General features: G+C 39.8%; 1 protein-coding gene across 2 annotated transcripts in view; it reads left to right on the top strand.

Annotated features, from left to right (window-relative positions):
- Positions 1-19,746, top strand: part of med24 (mediator complex subunit 24) — a 74,217-nt gene that overhangs the window by 8,657 nt on the left and 45,814 nt on the right. For both annotated transcript variants that reach the window (XR_005946689.1, XM_041217613.1), the window contains exons 5-11: positions 5,966-6,039; positions 10,637-10,860; positions 12,475-12,586; positions 13,898-14,045; positions 15,096-15,209; positions 17,460-17,507; positions 19,642-19,724. Coding sequence is in view for 1 of the 2 variants with exons in the window: in XM_041217613.1 (XP_041073547.1) it covers positions 5,966-6,039; positions 10,637-10,860; positions 12,475-12,586; positions 13,898-14,045; positions 15,096-15,209; positions 17,460-17,507; positions 19,642-19,724 (803 nt within the window). In the remaining variant the exon portion in view is untranslated. The remainder of the gene's footprint in view (positions 1-5,965; positions 6,040-10,636; positions 10,861-12,474; positions 12,587-13,897; positions 14,046-15,095; positions 15,210-17,459; positions 17,508-19,641; positions 19,725-19,746) is intronic.

Here is a 19,746-nt window from a genome sequence, read left to right as displayed (position 1 = left end):
ACTTCGATTTCAGAGCAAATACATGAGTTCCATAAACTCAGCAGACTTGCAGGATTTCTTATTAGAGAGATTAGACCTTTGGCCTGTGTTCTCTGGGGTACACACTGACTGCCATTCTGTGTTTCCCTGTCTCTCTGTGTCTCCTGTTGCTAGGCAACAGCACAGTTCTTTTCTACATTTTTTTTAGCTTCACTTCTAACCCCTTGGTAATCCATCTCTTCGCTTCAAAAGTTATAAGACCTAATTAGAAATGCACACATACAAACAGGGCCCTAGACACCCTGGCACCCAGCTCACAAAAACCTCTAAATGAAACTAAAACCAGATTTCACCTTTATTAACACCTAAATACAAAATATATATTAAACTTAAAGCTATATATTCCTAACAAACTTATGGTCAAGGAGCCTCTCAGTGACAATGATCGTAACATCATAGAATTACACCTTCAGTTTGAGGGGGAGGAGTGTGGGTCTAAAGCTAGTGAATCTGAATAAAGATAATTATAGGGAATGAAGGCAGAGCTAGCTAAAGTGAACTGTGAAAATAGGTTAAAAGATAGGACAGTAGAGATGTAATGGCAAACTTTTAAGGAGATATTTAATAATGCTCAGCAAAGATTGATCCCCGTGAAAAGGATGCATCATCTGCGGCTAAATAAGGAAGTTATTATTATCTACAAAGATTAGTGGTAGGCCAAAAGATTGGTCAGATTTTAAGAACCAGCAAAGAATGATTTAAAAAAATAAAATAGAGGAAGAAAGTAGAGTATGAGGAAAGCTAATTCGTAATATAAAAACAGTTAGTAAGAGTTTCTACAAGTATTTTAAAAGGAAAAGAGTAACTAAAGCTAATGTTGGTCCTCCAGATGGTAAATCTGAGGAATTGATAATGAAAAACCTGGAAATGGCAGAGGCGTTGAACAGCTATTTTGTGTCTGTCTTTAGAAAACTTCCCAAAAATACTTGAAAATCAAGAGGTGACCAGGAGGGAAGAACTTAAACAATCACCAACAGCAGGGAAAAGGTGCTGGGAAAACTGTTAGACTGAAAGGCTGACAAGTCCCCCAGGAACAGATGGCCTGCGTCCTAGGGTCTTAAAAGAAGTGGCTGTAGAGTTAGCAGAGATATTGATTATAATCTTCCAAAATTCCTTAGATTCTAGAAGGGTCCCAGCAGATTGGAAAATAACCAATGTAACACCTTCATTAAAGAAAGGAGGGAGACAGAAAGTGGGAAATTATAGGCCATTTAGCCTATCATTTGTCATAGGGAAATGGCTAGAATCCATTATTAATAAGAATGTTCTAGCAGGATACTTAGAAAGTCATAATTTGGTCAGGCAGCATCAACATGGCTTTGTGAAAGGGAAATCGTGTTCAACTAATCTATTGGAACTTTTTGAGGAAGTAACAAGCAAGGTGGATATGTGGTGTGCCTGGATTTCCAAAAAGCATTTGATAAGGTGACACATCAAAGGTTACTACACAAGATAAGAGCACATGGTGTAGGGGGTAGCATATTAACATAGGTAAGGGATCGGTTAACAAACAGGCAGCAGAGAATGGGGATAGATGGGCCTTTTTTTGGGTTGGCAGACTATAACTAATGGAGTGCCACAGGGATCAGTGCTGGGACCTAAATTATTTACAGGATATATCAATGACTTGGATGAATGGACTGAATGTATGGCAGCTAATTTTGCGATTGACACCAACATAGGTAGGGAAAGTAAGTTGTCAAGAGCAGGAATAGAGCTGACAAAGGGATATAGACAGGTTAAGTGAATGGTTAAAAATTTGGCAGATGGAATATAATGTGGGAAAATGCGAACTCGCCCACTTTGGCAGGAAGAATAGGAAAGCAGTATATTATTTAAATGAAGAAAGATTGCCGAACTCAGTGGTACAGAACGATCTAGGTGTCTTGGTACATGAATCACAAAAAGTTAGTATGCAGGTACAGCAAGTGATTAAGAAGACAAATTGAATGCTGGTGTTTATTGCAAGGGGAATGGAATATTAAAGTAAGGAAGTTTTACTGCAGCTGTACAGAGTCTTGGTAAGACCACACCTGGGGTACTGTGTACAGTTTTGGTCTCTTTATTTGAAAAAAGATTTAATTGCATTAGAAGCAGTTCAGAGAAGGTTCGCTTGACTCATTCTTGGGATGAAGGGCTTATCTTATGAAGAAGGGTTGAACAGGTTGGGCCTATACCCATTGGAGTTTAGAAGAATGAGAGGTGATCTTACTGAAACATATCAGATCCCGAGGGGAATTGATAGGGTGGATACCGGGAGGATATTTCCTCTTGTGGGGGAGATTACAAGTAGGGAACATAGTTTGAAAATAAGAGAGATCTCTCTTTTTAGGACTGAAATGAGGAGAATTATTTTTCTTTCAGGATCCTAATTTCTAATGACCTTCTGCAGAAAGCAATAGAGGATGGGTCATTGAATACTTTCAAAGCAGAGTTAAATTTTTGATAGCTAAATAGTCTAGGGTTATGGGGGCAGATGGGAAATTGGAGTTGAGACTACAGCCAGTTCAACCATGATCTTATTGAATGGTGGAGCAGGCTCAGAGGACTGACTGTCCTCCTCTTGCTCCTAAGCCCTATGTTCCTAAAACCGACTGTGCACAACAGATCTTCCTTTAACATGTGCAAGCGTGGCCACACTTGACATGCAACAAAGTAATCTGCACACAGCAAAGTTAAGAGGGCCCATTGCTAATGAACCAGCATTTTCTATTGTTAATTTATAAAGAAAATTATTTTCCTTCTTTCATCATCTATTTGAACTTACAGTGGGCAAACATACAAGTGAAAATTGTAATAAAAAAGTGTAAAGTGTAAAAAGAGCCATTTGTATTATATGTTGTTGATGGTTTCTCAGACGAATGCAACAGGAGTCCATGGCGCCATGAGTGGCTCAGTTGCAAGGAGGGAGAAAAAAGAGTGGGAGAGCAATAGTGATGAGGGATTCTATCATAAGGAGAACTGATATACGTTTCTGCGGCCACAGATGTGACACTAGGATGGAATGCTGCCTCCCTGGTGCCAGGGTCAAGGATGTCACTGAGCAGCTGCAGGGCATTCTGATAGGAGAGGGTGAACAGCCAGAGGCTGTGGTCCATATCGGTACCAACGACAGTTAAAAAGAGGGATGAGGTCCTGGAAGCAGAATATAGGGAGCTAGGAAATAAATTAAAAAACAGGACTCCAAGATAGTAATCTCAGGATTACTCCCAGCGCCACGTGCCAGTGAGATCAGGAATAGGAAAATAGACCAGATAAACGCATGGCTGGAGAGATGATATAGGAGGGAGGGATTTAGATCCCTGAGACATTGGGACCGATTCTAGGGAAGATGGGACCTGTACAAACTGGGCGGGTTGTACCCCAGCAGTACCGGGCTCAGTATCCTTGTAGGGGCATTCAGTAATACTGTGGGGGAGGGTTTAAACTGGAGTGGTGGGGGATGGGAACCTGAGTTGGGGGGGAGACGAGTGGGAAGCAAAGATATAAATGAAAGATAGAAAAGTAAAAAGCAAAAGTGGAAGGCTGAGGAAACAAGGGCCAGCAGCAAAAATGGCCATAGTGCAAAAAAAAATTAAAAAGACAAGGCTAAAAGCACTGCATCTGAATGCACAGAGCATTTGCTACAAGGTAGAGGAATTAACGGCACAAATAGATGTAAACAGATGCGATAAGATTGCGATTACAGAGACATGGCTGCAGGGTGACCAAGGCTGGGAAGTGAATATCCAAGGGTATTCGATATTTAGGAAGAGCAGGCAAAAAGGAAAGGGATGTCACGTGACATTGTTGGTAAAGGATGACATCAGTGCAATGGTGAGAAAGGATATTGGCTCAGAAAATCAAGATCTGGAATCAGTCTAGGTGGAGCTGACAAGCAACAACAGGAGGAAAACCTTGGTGGGAGTTGTCTAGGCCTCCAAACAATAGTGGTAAGGTCAGGGGTGGCATTAAACAGGAAATTAGAGTTATGTGTAACAAGGGAGCTACAGTAACCATGGATGACTTTGATCTACATATAGACTGGGCAAACCAAATTAGCAACAATACTGTGACGAATGAATTCCTGGCGTGTGTATGAGATGTTTTTTTAGACCAGTGCGTCAAGGAGCCATCTAGGGAACAGGCTAACCTAGATTTGATATTGTGCAATGAGAAGGGGTTAATTAATAATATTGTGCAGGGTCCTTTAGGGAACAGTGACCATAACATGATAGAATTCTCCACAAGGATGGGAAGTGAAGCAGTCCAATCCAGTCCTAAACCTAAACATACAAAACTATGAAAGTATGAGGGGTGAGTTGGCTATGATAGATTGGGAAACTTCATTAAAAGGCATGATGGTGGATAGGCAATGATTAATATTTAAGGAATTAATGCAGCAGTTATACATTCCTTTCTGGTGCAAAAACACAAAACCATGGCTAACAAAAGAAATTAAGGATAGTATTAGATCCAAAGAGGAGTCATATCAAGTTGCTAGAAAAAGTAGCAAGTCCGAGGATTGGGAGCAGTTGAGAATTCAGCGAAGGAGACCAAGAAATCGACTGAGGGGTAAAATAGAATATGAGAGTAAACTTGCAAGGAACATAAAAGCGGACTGTAAAAGTTTCTATTAGTATGTAAAAAGAAAAAGATTAGTGAAGTCAAATGTAGGTCCCTTACAGTCTGCAATGGGAGAATTTCTAATGGAGAATAAGGAAATGGCAGAGCAATTAAACAGCTACTTTAGTTTCTTCTTCATGGAAGAAGGCACAAAAAACTTCCCAGAAATACTAGGGACCCAAGAGTCTAGTGAGGAGGAGTTGAATGAAATTAGTATTACTAAAAAAAATTGTGCTGGAGAAATTAATGGGACTGAAAGCTGATAAATCTCCAGGGCATGATAATTCTACATCCCAGGCTACTAAAGGAGGCGGCCATGGAAATAGTTGGTTGTCATCTTCCTAAATGCTGGAGCAGTCCCGGCAGATTGGAGGGTGGCAAATGTAACCCCAATATTTTAAAAAAGGAGGGAGGAAGAAAACAGGGAATTACAGACTGGTTAGCCTAATGTCAGTAGTAGGGAAAATGCTGGACTATTATGAAGGATGTGATAACAGGACATTTCGGCAGGAAAAACAGAGTGGCTGAGTATTGTTTAAATGGTGATAGATTGAGAAATGTTGCTGTACAAAGGGACCTAGGTGTCCTTGTACACCAGTCATTGAAAGCAAGCATGCAGGTGCAGTGAGCAGTTAGGAATGCAAATTGTATGTTGGCCTTCATTGCAAGAGGAATTAAGTACAGGAGCAAGGATGTCTTACTCTAGCTGTACAGGGCTTGGTGAGACCACACCTGGAGTATTGTGCGCCATTTTGGTCTCCTTACCTAAGGAAAGATATGCTCGTCATAGAGGGAGTGCAGCAAAGGTTCACCAGACTGATTCCTGGGATGGTAGGATTGTTGTGTGAGGAGAGATTGGGTTGACTAGGCCTGTATTCACTGGAGTTTAGAAGAATTAGAGGGAATCTCATTGAAATGTATAAAATTCTGACAGGGCTGGACAGACTGGATGGAGGAATAATGTTTCCTCAGGTTGGGGGGGCTCCTAGAACAAGGGGTCACAGTCTGATGATATTGGATAGACCATTCAGGACTGAGACGGGGAGTAATTTCTTCACTCAGAGGGTGGTGAACCTGTGGAATTCTCTTCTACAGAAGGCTATGGAGACCAAGTCACATTTAAGAAGGAAATAGATTTCTAGACACTAAAGGCATCAAGGGCTATGTGGAGAGAGCGGGAGTATGGCATTGAAATAGAGGATCAGCCACGATCATATTGAATGGTGGAGCAGGCTCAAGGGGCTGAATGGTCTACTCTTCCTATTTTCTATGTTTCTTGAAGGTTATTATATTTAGTGAATAAACATCTATTGTATTTCAGTTCGAAGATTACTCCAGAGAACTGTGTGTTAAAGCTCTGCTGGAACTAATGGACATGTTCTGTGATCGACTCAGGTCAGTAGTGGTTCATGCACTTAATTTGTTCTTCTCTCCACTCCAGTACCTGTCTGCCTTTTGAGCACGAAGTGAAAAGTGCCGCTTTGGAGAAGATAGGTAGGAGGCCAACTAAGCTGACACCTGGGGTTGAGCAGTTAAGCAATGAGGAGAGATCAAGAAACCTGAAAGTGTTTGCGCTGGAGAAAAGATGGCTGAGGAAATCTGATCTGAGATTTTAAAGCGTGGAGATAATGTGAAATGTAATAACATGCATGACATAACAGCAAACACTTTAAGCACGAGGCACAGACATGAGCTCAGAAAAGGGAATGTGAATTGGATTTAACTGCTTCACCCACAGGCTGGTTTACATATACAACACACTGTTCAGTATATAAGCGGATAGCATTGTAAAATTTTTAGAAAATTTTTTTAGTAAGATAAACAAATCAGGAGTTACTCTTTTTGGTTCTTTTTCCATTGCGTTTCCCTTGGTAGCTCTTTTTTAAAATTTAAATTCCCAGTCTTTCTCCACGTCCCTTAATACGGAATTACAGGATTTATTTCTGAGTAGGCATCTGCCTCACTTCCTGCCAAAATGGATAATTTTGTATTTTCTCATATGATATTCCATTTGCCAGATCTTTGCCCACTCACTTATTCTATCTATATCCCTTTGTCGCATCAGTATGTTCTCTTTGTAGCTTACTTTGCTACCTATCTTTGTATCATCAGCAAATCGAGCAACCATACCTTCTGTCCCTTCATCTAAATCATTTACATAAACTGTACAAAGTTGAGGCCCCAGTACTGATCCCTGTGGCACACCACTCATTACATCTTGCCAACCAGAAAATGACCCATTTTTGCCTACTCTCTTTGTTAGCCCCTACACCATGAGCTTTTATTTTCTGCAATAAACTTTGATGTGGCACCTTATCAAATGCGTTCTTGAAATCCAAGTACAACACATGCACTTATCCACAGCACATGTTACTTTCTCAAAGAACTCCAATAAATTGGTTAAACATGATTTCCCTTTCACAAAATTATGTTGACTCTGCCTCATTACCTTGAATTTATCTAAGTGCCTTACTATAACGTCTTTAGTAATAACTTCTAACATTTTCCCTTGTGGTGGCCTAGGCAACTACAGGGAACCCATTTAGTGCTAAAAGGGTTAATGGGGAAGTTGAATTATATGCCTAGGCCTAAGAGAAAAATACTGCAGCCTTGAGAACAATACCATCTTGTCTGACCACAGTTGTAGGATGAGCCCTGAGACATTCCATTTTGTTCTTTCTCAGGCCAATGTAATCAGGATTATGATAAGTATTTGTGTAAGCACAATGTCTGTTGTGCTGGAAATGAAATTTTACTGAAATATGGATTGGTCTGTTAACTTATGCAAATAAGCGAATAGGTTTGTGCAAAATTTACTGATTGGCTGTAAAAATGCTTTTGACAGGTCTGTGTGTATTCTGCTACGAGACTGTACAGTAGCTCTTTTGTGTGCTGTCTCATGCACAATGGGGTTTCTACATATTAATGATGCCTTGGTGTGATTAATCTCCGACACCCTATGACAGATTTTAAGCTAACTGGACTGCAGTTTCCCGCTTTCTGTCTCCCTTTTTGAGTAAAGGAGTTACATTTGCTATTTTCCAATCTAATGGAACCTTCCCTGAATCTAGGGAATTTTGGAAAATTAAAACCAATGGATCAGCTATCTCACTAGCCACTTTTTTGATGCCCTAGGATGAAGTCCATCAGAATCTGGGGACTTGTCAGCCTGCAGTTCTAACAATTTGCTATGTACCACTTCCCTGGTGATTGTGATTTTCTTGAGGCCCCCACCCCCCCACAACCACCAATTCCTGATTTACAGCTATTTGAGATGTTATTCATATCGTCTATGGTGAAGACCGATGCAAAATACCGATTCAATTCATCTGCCATCTCCTTATTTTCCATTATTAATTCCCCACACTTACTTTCTATAGACACGACACTCACTTTGTTAAATTTTTTCCTTTTTTAATGTTGATAGAAACTCTTGCTATCTGTCTTTATATTTCTAACTAGTTTTCTCTCATACTCTAATTTTTCCCTCATTATTCTTTTAGTCGTCCTTTGCTGTTTGTATATCCTGTCCAATCTTCTGACCTGCCACCCATCTTTGTGCAATTATAAGCTTTTTCTTTCAGTTTGATACTACCTTTAACTATTTTATAGTCCAATAATGGTTCACTAGGCTATCTCTAAATCCAATATTGTTAGGAAATAGAGATAGTTTAAGTAAATTTTATTGGTATTCGTGGGTGTTAGGAATAAATTTTAGCTTTAATATTTAAGTTTGATTTGTGTTTCTGTATCTATATGTTAAGAAAAAAATCAAGTTGAGTTTTAGTTTCACTTTTAAAAGGTGCCTGCATTTCTAATGAGAATTTACAACTGTAGGAGAATTGAAAGAAACACAGGAGCAGAAAAACTGGGCTGTTCCTAGCAACAGGGGTCCAGAGAGGCAGGTCTCTCCCAAAGACCTACACACAAGAAACTAGAAACAGCAGTTTGATTTGGAAGCTGTTTGAGTTCAGATGGTTTTGAAGACAGCTGCCAGGCAGAAGCAGCCTAGAAGACTCAGATAACCAATTCCAAGCTAAAGTTGGTTTAAAGTAGCTGCCAGGGAGAGACTGGAGCAAAGGGGACAGATAGCAAAACAAGCTAAAAAAGGAAGTCTCCAAGAATCCAGAGGAGTGGAACACGAGACAGTCCCAAGCAGACCTTCAAGTCAAAGGAAGGACAGGAACCTGGAAAAGGTCCTGTCAAGTGAAGTTAAGAGTGAGAGGCAGCAAAAGACTTCAAGCTTAAAGCTCCAAGCTGCAAGAAACAGAGTCAAAACAATATAAAGGCGTGTGAGAAGTCAGAAGATCCAAAGGGGCAACTGAAGGCCTGTAACTCTTTGCTATGGGCATGTGAAGCAGTGGTGCACTGTTGACATCTGAGTCAGTATGGGAGAGTGCGTGGAAGAAAGCTTGAATGCATGTGGTGACCATGGGAGAGGAACATTGGAAGGAGAGTTCGAAACCTTGGAGGTGAACCCTTGCAGAAGGCATCTGAAAGAAAGCGTCAGTTTGAGACAAGGTTCCAAGGCAAGTTCTTGGAAAGTGAAGATTAAAAACCCTCATGTGAAAGACAAAGTTCAGTAAGATTGATTGGCTCACGGTGTGACAAGCGTCTGGAAGCGTCTTGAAGAGAGATCCATAGCATCTGGTTGAGATGGCATCTGTCACTTGGTTTCAGAGTATGGCATGCCTGGCTGCAGGTTTCCTATTGGTTTACATGGACTGTGTACTTACTGTGGGCATTAGAGTATAAGATAGCTTTTGTAACTTGCATTACCCTTACAAATCTGTATATATCTGTAAAGATGTAGTTTTGGGTGAAGGAGTATTGTAATATAGTTAATCTTTTCTTGTTAAATAAATGTTTTATCCTTTTGTTAAAAGTTCATTAGCTGAATCTGGTGAATCTGTTCAGTAATCACTCTCCACATATCTAAACAAACAATTAAAAGTTAGGATCTATCAAGCTGGGTTCCACTCTGGCATCAGGCTTTTCCAGTGGTAATATCAGCTGGGATCATAATTATGTATATTTCCTAAAGTAGGAGACACAAAATTGATTATAATATTTCATGTGAGGCATGTCCAGTCGTATGTAATTTTAGTAGCACTTTCTTTTATATTTCATATCTCTTCCAATGAAGCCCAGATCACATTAGCTTTTTGATTGCTTTTTCCGGGTACTAGTTGGCATAATGACTTATGTACAGCCTTAACGTCTGGCATTCCTGGATCACTATGATCATCACTTCAATTTTGTAAACTGTTCTTGGCATTATTCTGCTGGCTTTGCAATTTTCTACCATTGTTTTTCACACAACTCACTAAATATCCTAGCTCCATATCAGTTGCAAACTTGTTTTGATTGGGGATTGAGTTATATAAGAGAGCATTGTGTTTTTTGATTTAACTTTGAATTTGTCCGGATGAGTGGCTTGATCATTTTTCACCAAAGAAAACTGGTGTTCAAACTCTTTTATTGGTGTGGCAAAACTCTGTTTTGCAGTACTAAATATAGTGGCCTAGGGACTGTGTAATCATTGCACTGTATTACATGGTCTTCTGCCTGGATCCTCTGTTCATATAATTTTCCTCAGAAATCAATTTACCCAGTAAATTAAAAACAGGAAATGCTGGAAATACACTGCTCAGTCAGCATCTGTGAAGACAAAAAAAAAACAAGTTATGGTGTTTTAGGTGTTTACCCTTGAGCAGACAGTGATTGGAAAAATAAGAGCCAAAAATATCATAAGTTGTCCTTTTTCTTCACAGACACTGACCAACCTGCTCTGTATTTCTAGCGTTTCTAGGTTTTGTTTCAAATTTCCAAGATTTGCAGTTTTATATTTTTTTCAAATAACCAGGTATCCAGGATGTAATAATTTTGACAGACTTGGAAATTCACATTCCCACAACTCCTATATAATTGGATTGTTTTCAGAGTTTTGCATAGATATGTCGGAATCTAATGTTGCTTTCTAACCCTCCAGCTGCCATGGGAAAGCAGAAGAATGCATAAGTCTTTGCCGATCCTTGCTGAGCACACTAGCGTGGTTGCTGAGGTGTGCTGCTTATTGTACTGAAAAGCTGAAGGAGGGGTCAGACACAGCCTCTGGAGAAGAACAGCTCCAACTCTGTATTAATCAGATTGAGAAGACCGTAAACAGGAGGAAAAATAGGGCTCTTCTTCATATTGCACGGTTGGAAGAGCAAGGTACATGTGCCAGGCTAAATTGCTGACACACAAGTTATGTGCTTTACTTCACTTTAATTAAAATGAGACTGCTCACGTGAGAGCTTAATGAATAAGTGGAGCAAGCAGTGTGGTACTAAGCTGTACAGCCCAGAAGGCAACAAGATTCAATCCCAAAGCTGCTGAATTAGCAGAACACAGTAGAGGCACCAGCTGGGGGCTCTGGGTTAGATGGGTGGAAGACCATCTTTGTTTCCTCTCCTGATCACTATCCCAATGGTGCTTGATGGGAAATGGTGTGTATGCTGCTGAGAATAGGATTTGGCTTGGCTTTGATGCCCTCTCCCAATTGAAGAGCCTGTAGGCACTCACTGTTGAGACTCAGGCATAATGAATGGTTGTGGACAAAATAACTAGAGTATCTTGCACCCATAGAACCATACCTTAGGGTAAATGGGAAGATATTTGCAAAATTGCCATTTATTTCTGCACTGGATATGAAAGCCTACTTGGATGTAAATCTGGAAAATTCCACTCTGCCAACTAGCTAATGACTGATTTACTTTCTGCCTTTCAATGAGCTAATAAAGTAAACTCCCAGCTTGCAAATAGTGTCACTGTTATTTGTCCCTCAATCACCATCCTCTTCATCCCCTTCTGTACTTTGAAGAATTGTTACTTGAGGGAGCAGTTGTCTCTTTAGGAACATAGGAGCAGGAGTCAGCCATTCAGCCCATCAAGCCTGCTCTGCCATTCAGTAAGATCATGGCTTATCATCCACTTTAATGTCTTTTTCCCCTCACTATCCCCATATCCATTTATCTTATTGGTATTTAGAAATCTGTTAATTTCTGCTTTAAACATACTCTGAGCTTCCACACCCCTCTGGGGTAGAGAATTCCAAGCATTCACACATTTCTGCGTGAGAGGGAATAAAAACTCTTCTCATCTCGGTTCTAACTGGTTTCATCCTTGTTCTGAAATTGTATCTCTTGGTTCTAGACTCCCCAACCAGGGGAAACATCTTACCTGCTTCTACTCTGTCTAGCCATTTTAGTATTTTGTAGGTTTCAACGAGATCACCTCTCATTCTTTGAATACAGGCCCACTTTCCCCAATATTTCTAAATAGGACAGTGCCGCCATCCCAGGGAAATATCTGGTGAAATTCCATTGCACACCCTCTATGGTAATAATATCCTTCCTAAGGTAAGGGGACCCAAAAATGCATACACTATTCCAGGTGTTAATCAAGGTTATATGCAAGGTTCTACAATTTAATGCTATTTTTGCTCATATAACTTATCTTAGTGTCTCATCCATCATGTTTCTACAGATATAGCTCTTGGGGCGAAAGGGATCAAAGGGTATGGGGAGAAAACGGAGCAAGCTATTGAGTTGGATGATCAGCCATGATCGTAATGAATGGTGGAGTAGGCTCGAAGGGCCAAATGGCCTACTCCTCCTAGTTTCTATGTTTCTGTCATGCAAGTAATATGTAACATGATCTTGAGATGTACAGGTTAAGTGACTGTTTCAGTGACTGGGTGTTGTGATTGGTACACAGCTAGTTAGCGAACATTAAGAGGGCTCTTGGAAAGAAACTGAAACTTTTTATTTTATTCTGCCCCTTAAGTTACATGGACTAATATGGAACAGGCACTGATAAAGCTTACAGAAAACCACAACAAGATAAGCAATCAGCAGCTTAGACTGAGGCTAGAAGAATGCATTGGATTGGTTAAAAGGTAAGGCTGGCCCCTTTTTCTATTACGCCAACCTGCTAGTCCCACTTCCAGTTGTCCTGTCTTCACTTGGATTTGAAGCCAGAATTACAATTTAACTTGTACCTAACATAATTGAAGGGGAAGATGGACTGAGGATGCTGCACGCTGGGATGAAATTTCATGATCTTGAGCGTTACGGAAGTGCAACACAAAAAGATTAAGGGACTGTGGGTTTAAGTGTAGCAGACCATAATACTTGCCCCCTGTGGGTCAGTGGATAGCGCCTTCACCTCTGAGTCAGAATGTTGAGAGTTCAAGCCCCATTCCAGGAACGTGTGATACGGTGTGATATTTGAAGAAGAGCAGGGAAGGTTATTCCCCCTGTGTTCTAGCCAATACTTATCCCTCAACCAACATCACTAAAACAAATTATCTCAGGTCTGTTTGTGGGACCCTGTTGTGTGCAAATTGGCTGCTTCATTTCCTTCACTACAGCAATGAGTATACTTCAAAAGTACTTAATTTGCATTAGAGTGCTTTGGGATGTCTTGAAAGGCACTATGTAAATGCAAGTCATTCTTTGCCTTTGTGTAAGTAGCAGTGAAAACTAAAATCCTTTTACTTAACCTTTCATAAAGCAGTTTCAGCTGATGTTCCCTATTACAAAAACTGAACACTAATTATTGCAGTTCTTTCTACTTATAAATCAAGCAGCACAGAAGTAGCATAGTTTTAGCAAAACTTTTGATGTCTGTTTATTGTTTTCAACCCAAAATTAAAAATTCACAGTTGATGTGTTTTAAAGAATTAACTTTAGAATAGATTATTGGATGAAAATTATTTGAAAAATTTTAGTCGTAGATGCTTTCAGGCTGTGACATTTTTGCTTATGTCTAACCAAATAAGCTCTGAATGTTACTTAGAGTAGAGACCAAAGCAGTTTTATTGCACCTGTTCTATCATGAAATATTTGATTCAATACAATACCATTGTTCAAAACAATCCACATGCAGTTAAAGCTCTTTTTTAATATATTTTCACCTTTTTAGGATTTCCTTTGGTCATTAGGATGTGGCTAACTAGCTTTGACAATTCTGTATATTATGATCTTAACCTTGACTTTGTTGTCAGATATTTTTTGAACATTGAGGGAAAGTTATTTGACTAGTGTTTGAGGCATTTCTTCAAAACTCATATAAGACCACTTCAGTCTTCATTATACTGTGATATGAATAATTTATTTTTGGATATTTGGAATCTGTCTAAAAGTCACAAAGTTGTTTAAGTGCTGTGTTTTTGAATCCCATATTAAGCTGTATAACTTGTTTCCAGTATTCCAGTCATAACAGCTCAGTCCGAGCAAAATACTAAGATGGAATTCCCCACTGTTCATGCTCTAATCATGTTGGAAGGGACTCTGAACCTAACATCTGACACCCAGTCGCTCGTGGAACAGCTGATCATGGTGAAAAGGATGCAGGTAGCTGGAATCCAGTGGAATTTAAAGATTACTCTCATATCGAAATAACGGGTATTGTTGCCAACCTGTTATCATGTTGTTAAACAAGTTTCCAAAATTGTTCCACGTTAATATGGGGTCAAACACGTTAATGCTTCACAAATAAAGCTCTATGTCATTAACTGCTAAGGAGATTTGTTTTAAGTACAGCATCGTTACCAAGGGCAATTATCACTTTTCCCCACATCTTGATTTTGATGTCCATACAAGAACATGATGTTTGGGAACAGGGAAGACTATTTGGCCAATTATTCAAACAGCTTGTGTACAGATTCTGGGGTCAGGGGCTGTATTCAAAGTGATCTTTTGAGATTTGATCAACAAAGGACAAAATAGTCAGGACGTAACAGTGTAATAACTTGTGGATCGTGCAGGTAATTGGATTAGGAAAGCATTATGAAAACAAATATGAATGCAACCAGTCAGCATTGAGTAAGGTTATTATTCTGGATAGATTTCCTGGAGTTTTATTTTATTCTTTCACAGGACATGGGTGTCGCTGGCTAACTCATTGCCCTTGAGAAGATGGTAGTGAGCCACCTTCTTGATCTGCTGCAGTCCATATTCTACTATAGAAGATTGAAACGAATGTGTTAGCTCTGTTATTAAATTTAGCTCCTTCACCCCACAAACCTATCATTGTGCCACTGCTGTAAAGGAGCCAGTCATAGCAGCCTAAATTCAGATAGTTGGTGCCACAGATACATGCTCCTTCAATCCAAACACACTAAATGTCATTGTAAGAGAAATATATGATCCTAGCAGAACTCCAGTTATAGAGCTCCATTGCTTGTTTGGTCACGTATGCCTGTTCATACCCTTACTGTAGATTGATGCATAGAGCATTTGGGTTGAGCAAGGTGCAGTTGTCACTGTGGTATCGTCTGTATTGAGACGCTAGATGTTGGAGAATCAAAATGCTTCCAGTGCTGTGATTTTGATCAGAGGGCATTTTATCCTAAACATACACTACTCTTAGGGAGCTTTAACTGTCCCTTTTCTCTTTCTTAGCGAATCCCCTCACCTCTCTTTTTACTGGAGATCTGGAAGGCCTGTTTTGTGGGTCTTATTGAATCCCCGGAAGGAACAGAAGAGTTAAAGTGGACGGCATTCACATTCCTCAAGGTAAAGATATCACCTTTCATTTCATGACTCAGTTAATTTATATTGATTTTTATTTTTTAAAAAGACTCTGCTGGATTTTAAGGACACAGCATGCTGTTTTCCTTGCCGCAATTCCTGGTCCCGCAGATCAACTGTGTGGCAATGTTACAGAGGAACAGGATGTATGCAAGCTATAGTATTACCCCACACCAGCTATACATGGAATTTTGTTAAACAGCTCAGTTTGGCATTTAGAAGTACAGTAAATCTATTTGATTACTTATGCCCAGTTCAAAAATTGATCTTTTGCCATCTTTGTTGGCCAAAAAAAATCTGAACAGGGCTGCTTAATAGTACAAAAGATCTGATGTCTGGAAAATATATTTGTGCTTTTACAAGTTGCAGTCAATGTTACTTTCATGAATATGCAGATTTATCATGCACTAGCATACTATAATATTTAGCTGTATGTAGAATTGAGATATAAGTATGATATGTTTCCCATTTGCATTATGTTTATTCAGATGCATAAATTAGGATGTATGTTGTATACTCTATCCTTGGTTAAGCAGAATATTTATATTTAAGGCTATGGAGATAATGTAGAAATATGGAGTTGAAATCGGTGATAAACCATGATCTTAGCATGAAGCAGGATGTGGCCAAATGGCCTATTTCATTCTTTATGATAGCATAAGTCTAAATTTCTATCATTTGTAAACATTTTTTTTTGAGTTGTGAGGGCACATGAGCATATTGGAGGAAATGCATTCAGCCAATTTCTGATGAGTTGAACTGTTCACTCTTTCAGTAGGATGAGTTACCTGATGTCTGCCTGGTGAGTCTTCAAAGCTCCATGCACTGGCTTACCTCCTTGGGAGAGTGGAGAAAGGGGTTGGATTGCTCTATAGAGAGCTGGTATGGACTTGATCGGCTTCCTTCTGTGCCAGAATGACACTGTGGCAGGGACTGTTAAGACCGTAGGACATAGGAGCATTTGGCCCATCGAGTCTGCTCCGCCATTCGATGAGACCATGGCTTATCTGATAATCCTCAACTCCACTTCCTGCCTTTCCCCATAACCCTTGACTCCCTTATGATTAAAAATCTGTCTATCTCAGCCTTGAATATACATAACAACCCAGCTTCTACAGCCCTCTGCAGTAAAGAATTCCACAGATTAACTACCCTCAGAGAAGAAATTCCTCCTCATCTCTGTTTTAAATGGGCGACCCCCTACTCTGAGATTATTCCCTCTGGTCCTAGACTCTCCTACAAGGAGAAATGACCTCTCAGCATCTACCCTGTCAAGCCCCCTAAGAATCTTAAGATGTTTTAATAAGGTCGCCTCTCATTCTTCTAAACTCCAATAAGTACAGGTCCAACCTACTCATACTCGCCTCATAAGAAAATCCCTCCATACCCAGAATTAACCTAGTGAACCATCTGTGGACTGCCTCCAATACTAGTATATCTTTCATTAGATAAGGGGACCAAAACTGTTCACAGTATTCTAGGTGTGGCCTAACTAGTGCATTGTATTGTTTTAGCAAGACTTCCCTATTTTTATATTCCATTCCCTTTGAAATAAAGGCCAGCATTCCATTTGCCTTCCTTATTACCTGTTGAACTTGTATGTTAGTTTTTTGGGATTCATGCACAAGGACTCCCAAATCCCTCTGTGCTGCAGCCTTCTGCAGTCTTTCTCCATTTAAATAATATTCAGCTCCTCTATTCTTCCCGCCAAAGTGCATAACCTCACATTTTCCCACATTATATTCCATCTGCCACTTTTTGGTTCGACATGCATAACAGATGGAGAAGGAACCAAGTTGATCCGAAGTGACACACTTGGTAGTCTGATAATTCAGCCAGGATATACACAGCACTATTGATTAGCCCCTTGGCCCATTTCATCTCATCTTTCCAGAATGCTATCATGTTTTCCCATAACTGTATCTCACTCTTAAGTGCCTCCAGTGTCTGGTTTTAACAGTTCTTCCGGTACACCTTTCCCACACCACCTTCCCCCCAACTCCCCACATCCATGGAAAGAAATGCTTCTGACATCTATCAGACAAACTTAACTTGTGGTAAGAATGGTGAATAAATCAAGTCAGCTTATAATTTGCTCCATTCGGGACCATGGAAATGATTTAAATAATGTTTTTGATTGGAAGGCACTATTTGTCTGGAATTTCAAAGATTTCCTGTAAACTTATCTGAAAGGAGTGATGGCAGCTTAACTTACCTTGTGTCTAATCTTTGCAGATTCCACAAGCATTATTGAAGCTTAAGAAATATCCTCTTGGAGATAAAGTAAGTTGTTTTTTGTTTTGGGTTATACTTTTGTCAACATTTTCTCTCTGCACCTCCACAGTAATTTAGTGAATCTCAGTAGCCAGGTGAGTTTAGCTTTTAGGTTGACAAACCTGGATGACGGACCTAAGCCCGCAGTGTAAAATACTGCCTAATTTAAAAAAGAATAGAATAAGTCAAGAAGCAGTGGTTGTGGAAGCTCATGCTTGAGTTGTAAACACCAGAAGGACTGAAGGAGGTAAAGAATTTCACAGTGTTGATATCCTGGAAAAGAATGACTCGAAGACAATATGATGGGTCTTGACTTGAACAGCTTAGGGGGAATAGACTGCAAGATGGCACATTTTGATTTTAGTACCAACTGGAGGAAAGTTGAGAGGAGCAGTGAGGGAGAGAGGGTGATGGTGGTGAGAGAAAGATCACTTGTGTGAGTCAAACCTGCATTCCCTCTGTTTTGGCACAGTAGGATATTTTTGATTACTGAAATGCCCCTACGACCATTTAACGCACCAATACTGCATTTCTTTTAATGCTATTTGTTAGCCCGTTTCAAATAATGCTGGCCTGTAAATAGCACACAGAGGAATTCAGCACAAGTGTGTTAAGCATGGGAACATGACTTTCATCGATTGGCGAATAGACCCTTATGTATCTGCTTCATCAGTTTGTGCCTGTGTATCCCATCTTTAATTGAGCAGATTAATGGCTATAATAGGTTCCTCCCTCGCCATTTGGCTATGAAAGATTGGACATGGCTAAATGAACAGTAGGGTGAAACAATGATTTGAATTTCACCACAATTCTGGGAAATTATTAGATCAAATGCATATTGGTGTTGTAGCATCATTACCAGCGACTTGTGGGTGTAGCTGCTGGAGGAATCCACAAACCCATATTATGGAAACCAATCATGAACAACGCACTTAAAAAAACACTTTTTCTTAACACCAAAAAATCTGAAAGAGTAGTCAACATAGTCTAACCCACGTTTCTGATGTGTGACCCTCAAATTCTGCGATCATTATAGGGGAATTTTACCAGGCCTTCATGCATCTTCTGATCAAGAATTCCTTAACTTTAGATACGATCCAGTTGGAAACGACAAATAAATTTAAGGCTTGCATTTAATTCCTAATTAGCTGTACCACACCCACAATCTGATGGGAATAATTTTATTTCTCTGAGCTGATCGTTTTGAGTCACTGGGCTGTAAATAAATAGCGGCATATTTTGTACCTATTGTAATTATTTTGTTAAGTACTGATTCACCCAAGTCTGGTGTATAACTAGCAAGCCTGACAATAAGCAGCTACTAGGCAGATTACAAGAAACCAATTTGATGGGGGCGCACAACACCAGCTCCTGCTTCATCCTTGTGTTAGGGCAAGTGCTTTAGACCTTATTGAGAATGACACATTTTAAACAAAAAAAAGGCTATCGCAAAATAAGCTTAAAGACTACGAGAATATATCAAGAGGTATTGCAGAGTGAAACAAATAGAACACAAAGGAGGCAGAAAAATATTCTTCCTAGTTTGTGGATGGGGTTAGAGAGAAGTGGAAAAAAGAAAGAGAAAATTCTGAAAGGGTAATCAATCTAGTCTGGCCCACATTTCTAATAAATGATCCTCAAATCCTGAGGAAAACATAGAGGAACTTTATGTTGTGACATATCCCAGAAATCTCTACACCTTGCCTGACCACACGATTTGCTGCCCAAGTATCATTGATGCTTAAAAAAAAAGCAGTGAAGGTGCTGGCTTTTGAATGAAAATAAATGGTTTGTTCTACCCATGGCTTCATATAGTTCTCACGTAACTTAGCTGAATAACTTTTCATGTGTCCCACCACTTTGTCTTTTGTTAGTGACATTGTCAAACATTGCAGGCTCCTTGCTAAAAGACATTCTTAAGTTGGTGCTTGTTTAATTCAGATCGCAGGAGCCTGTGGTGGTTTTATGCATTCACTAAAGTCTGTCCTCTTGTCCAAGTGGCAGAACTATAGACTCCCCCTCCCCCAAGAGTACCCCTCCCCTTCCCTACCCCATGAAAACAATGTAATCTGACCTAAGCAAGAGTATAATTTGATGCCCTTTGGTGCTTGATGAATTCTGTGCTTACTTTGTTTGGGTGCAGGATTTTACTGAAGATGTGAACACTGCATTTGAGTTTTTGCTCAAACTTACTCCACTTCTGGACAAAGCAGATCAGCGATGCAAGTAAGTGATGCGTCAGAGTTTT

The sequence above is a fragment of the Carcharodon carcharias genome, chromosome 23 (assembly GCF_017639515.1).
Source record: "Carcharodon carcharias isolate sCarCar2 chromosome 23, sCarCar2.pri, whole genome shotgun sequence".
NCBI lineage: Eukaryota > Metazoa > Chordata > Chondrichthyes > Lamniformes > Lamnidae > Carcharodon > Carcharodon carcharias.
Note: the sequence above shows the minus strand (reverse complement) of the source record. Positions and strands in the feature narration are given on the sequence as shown.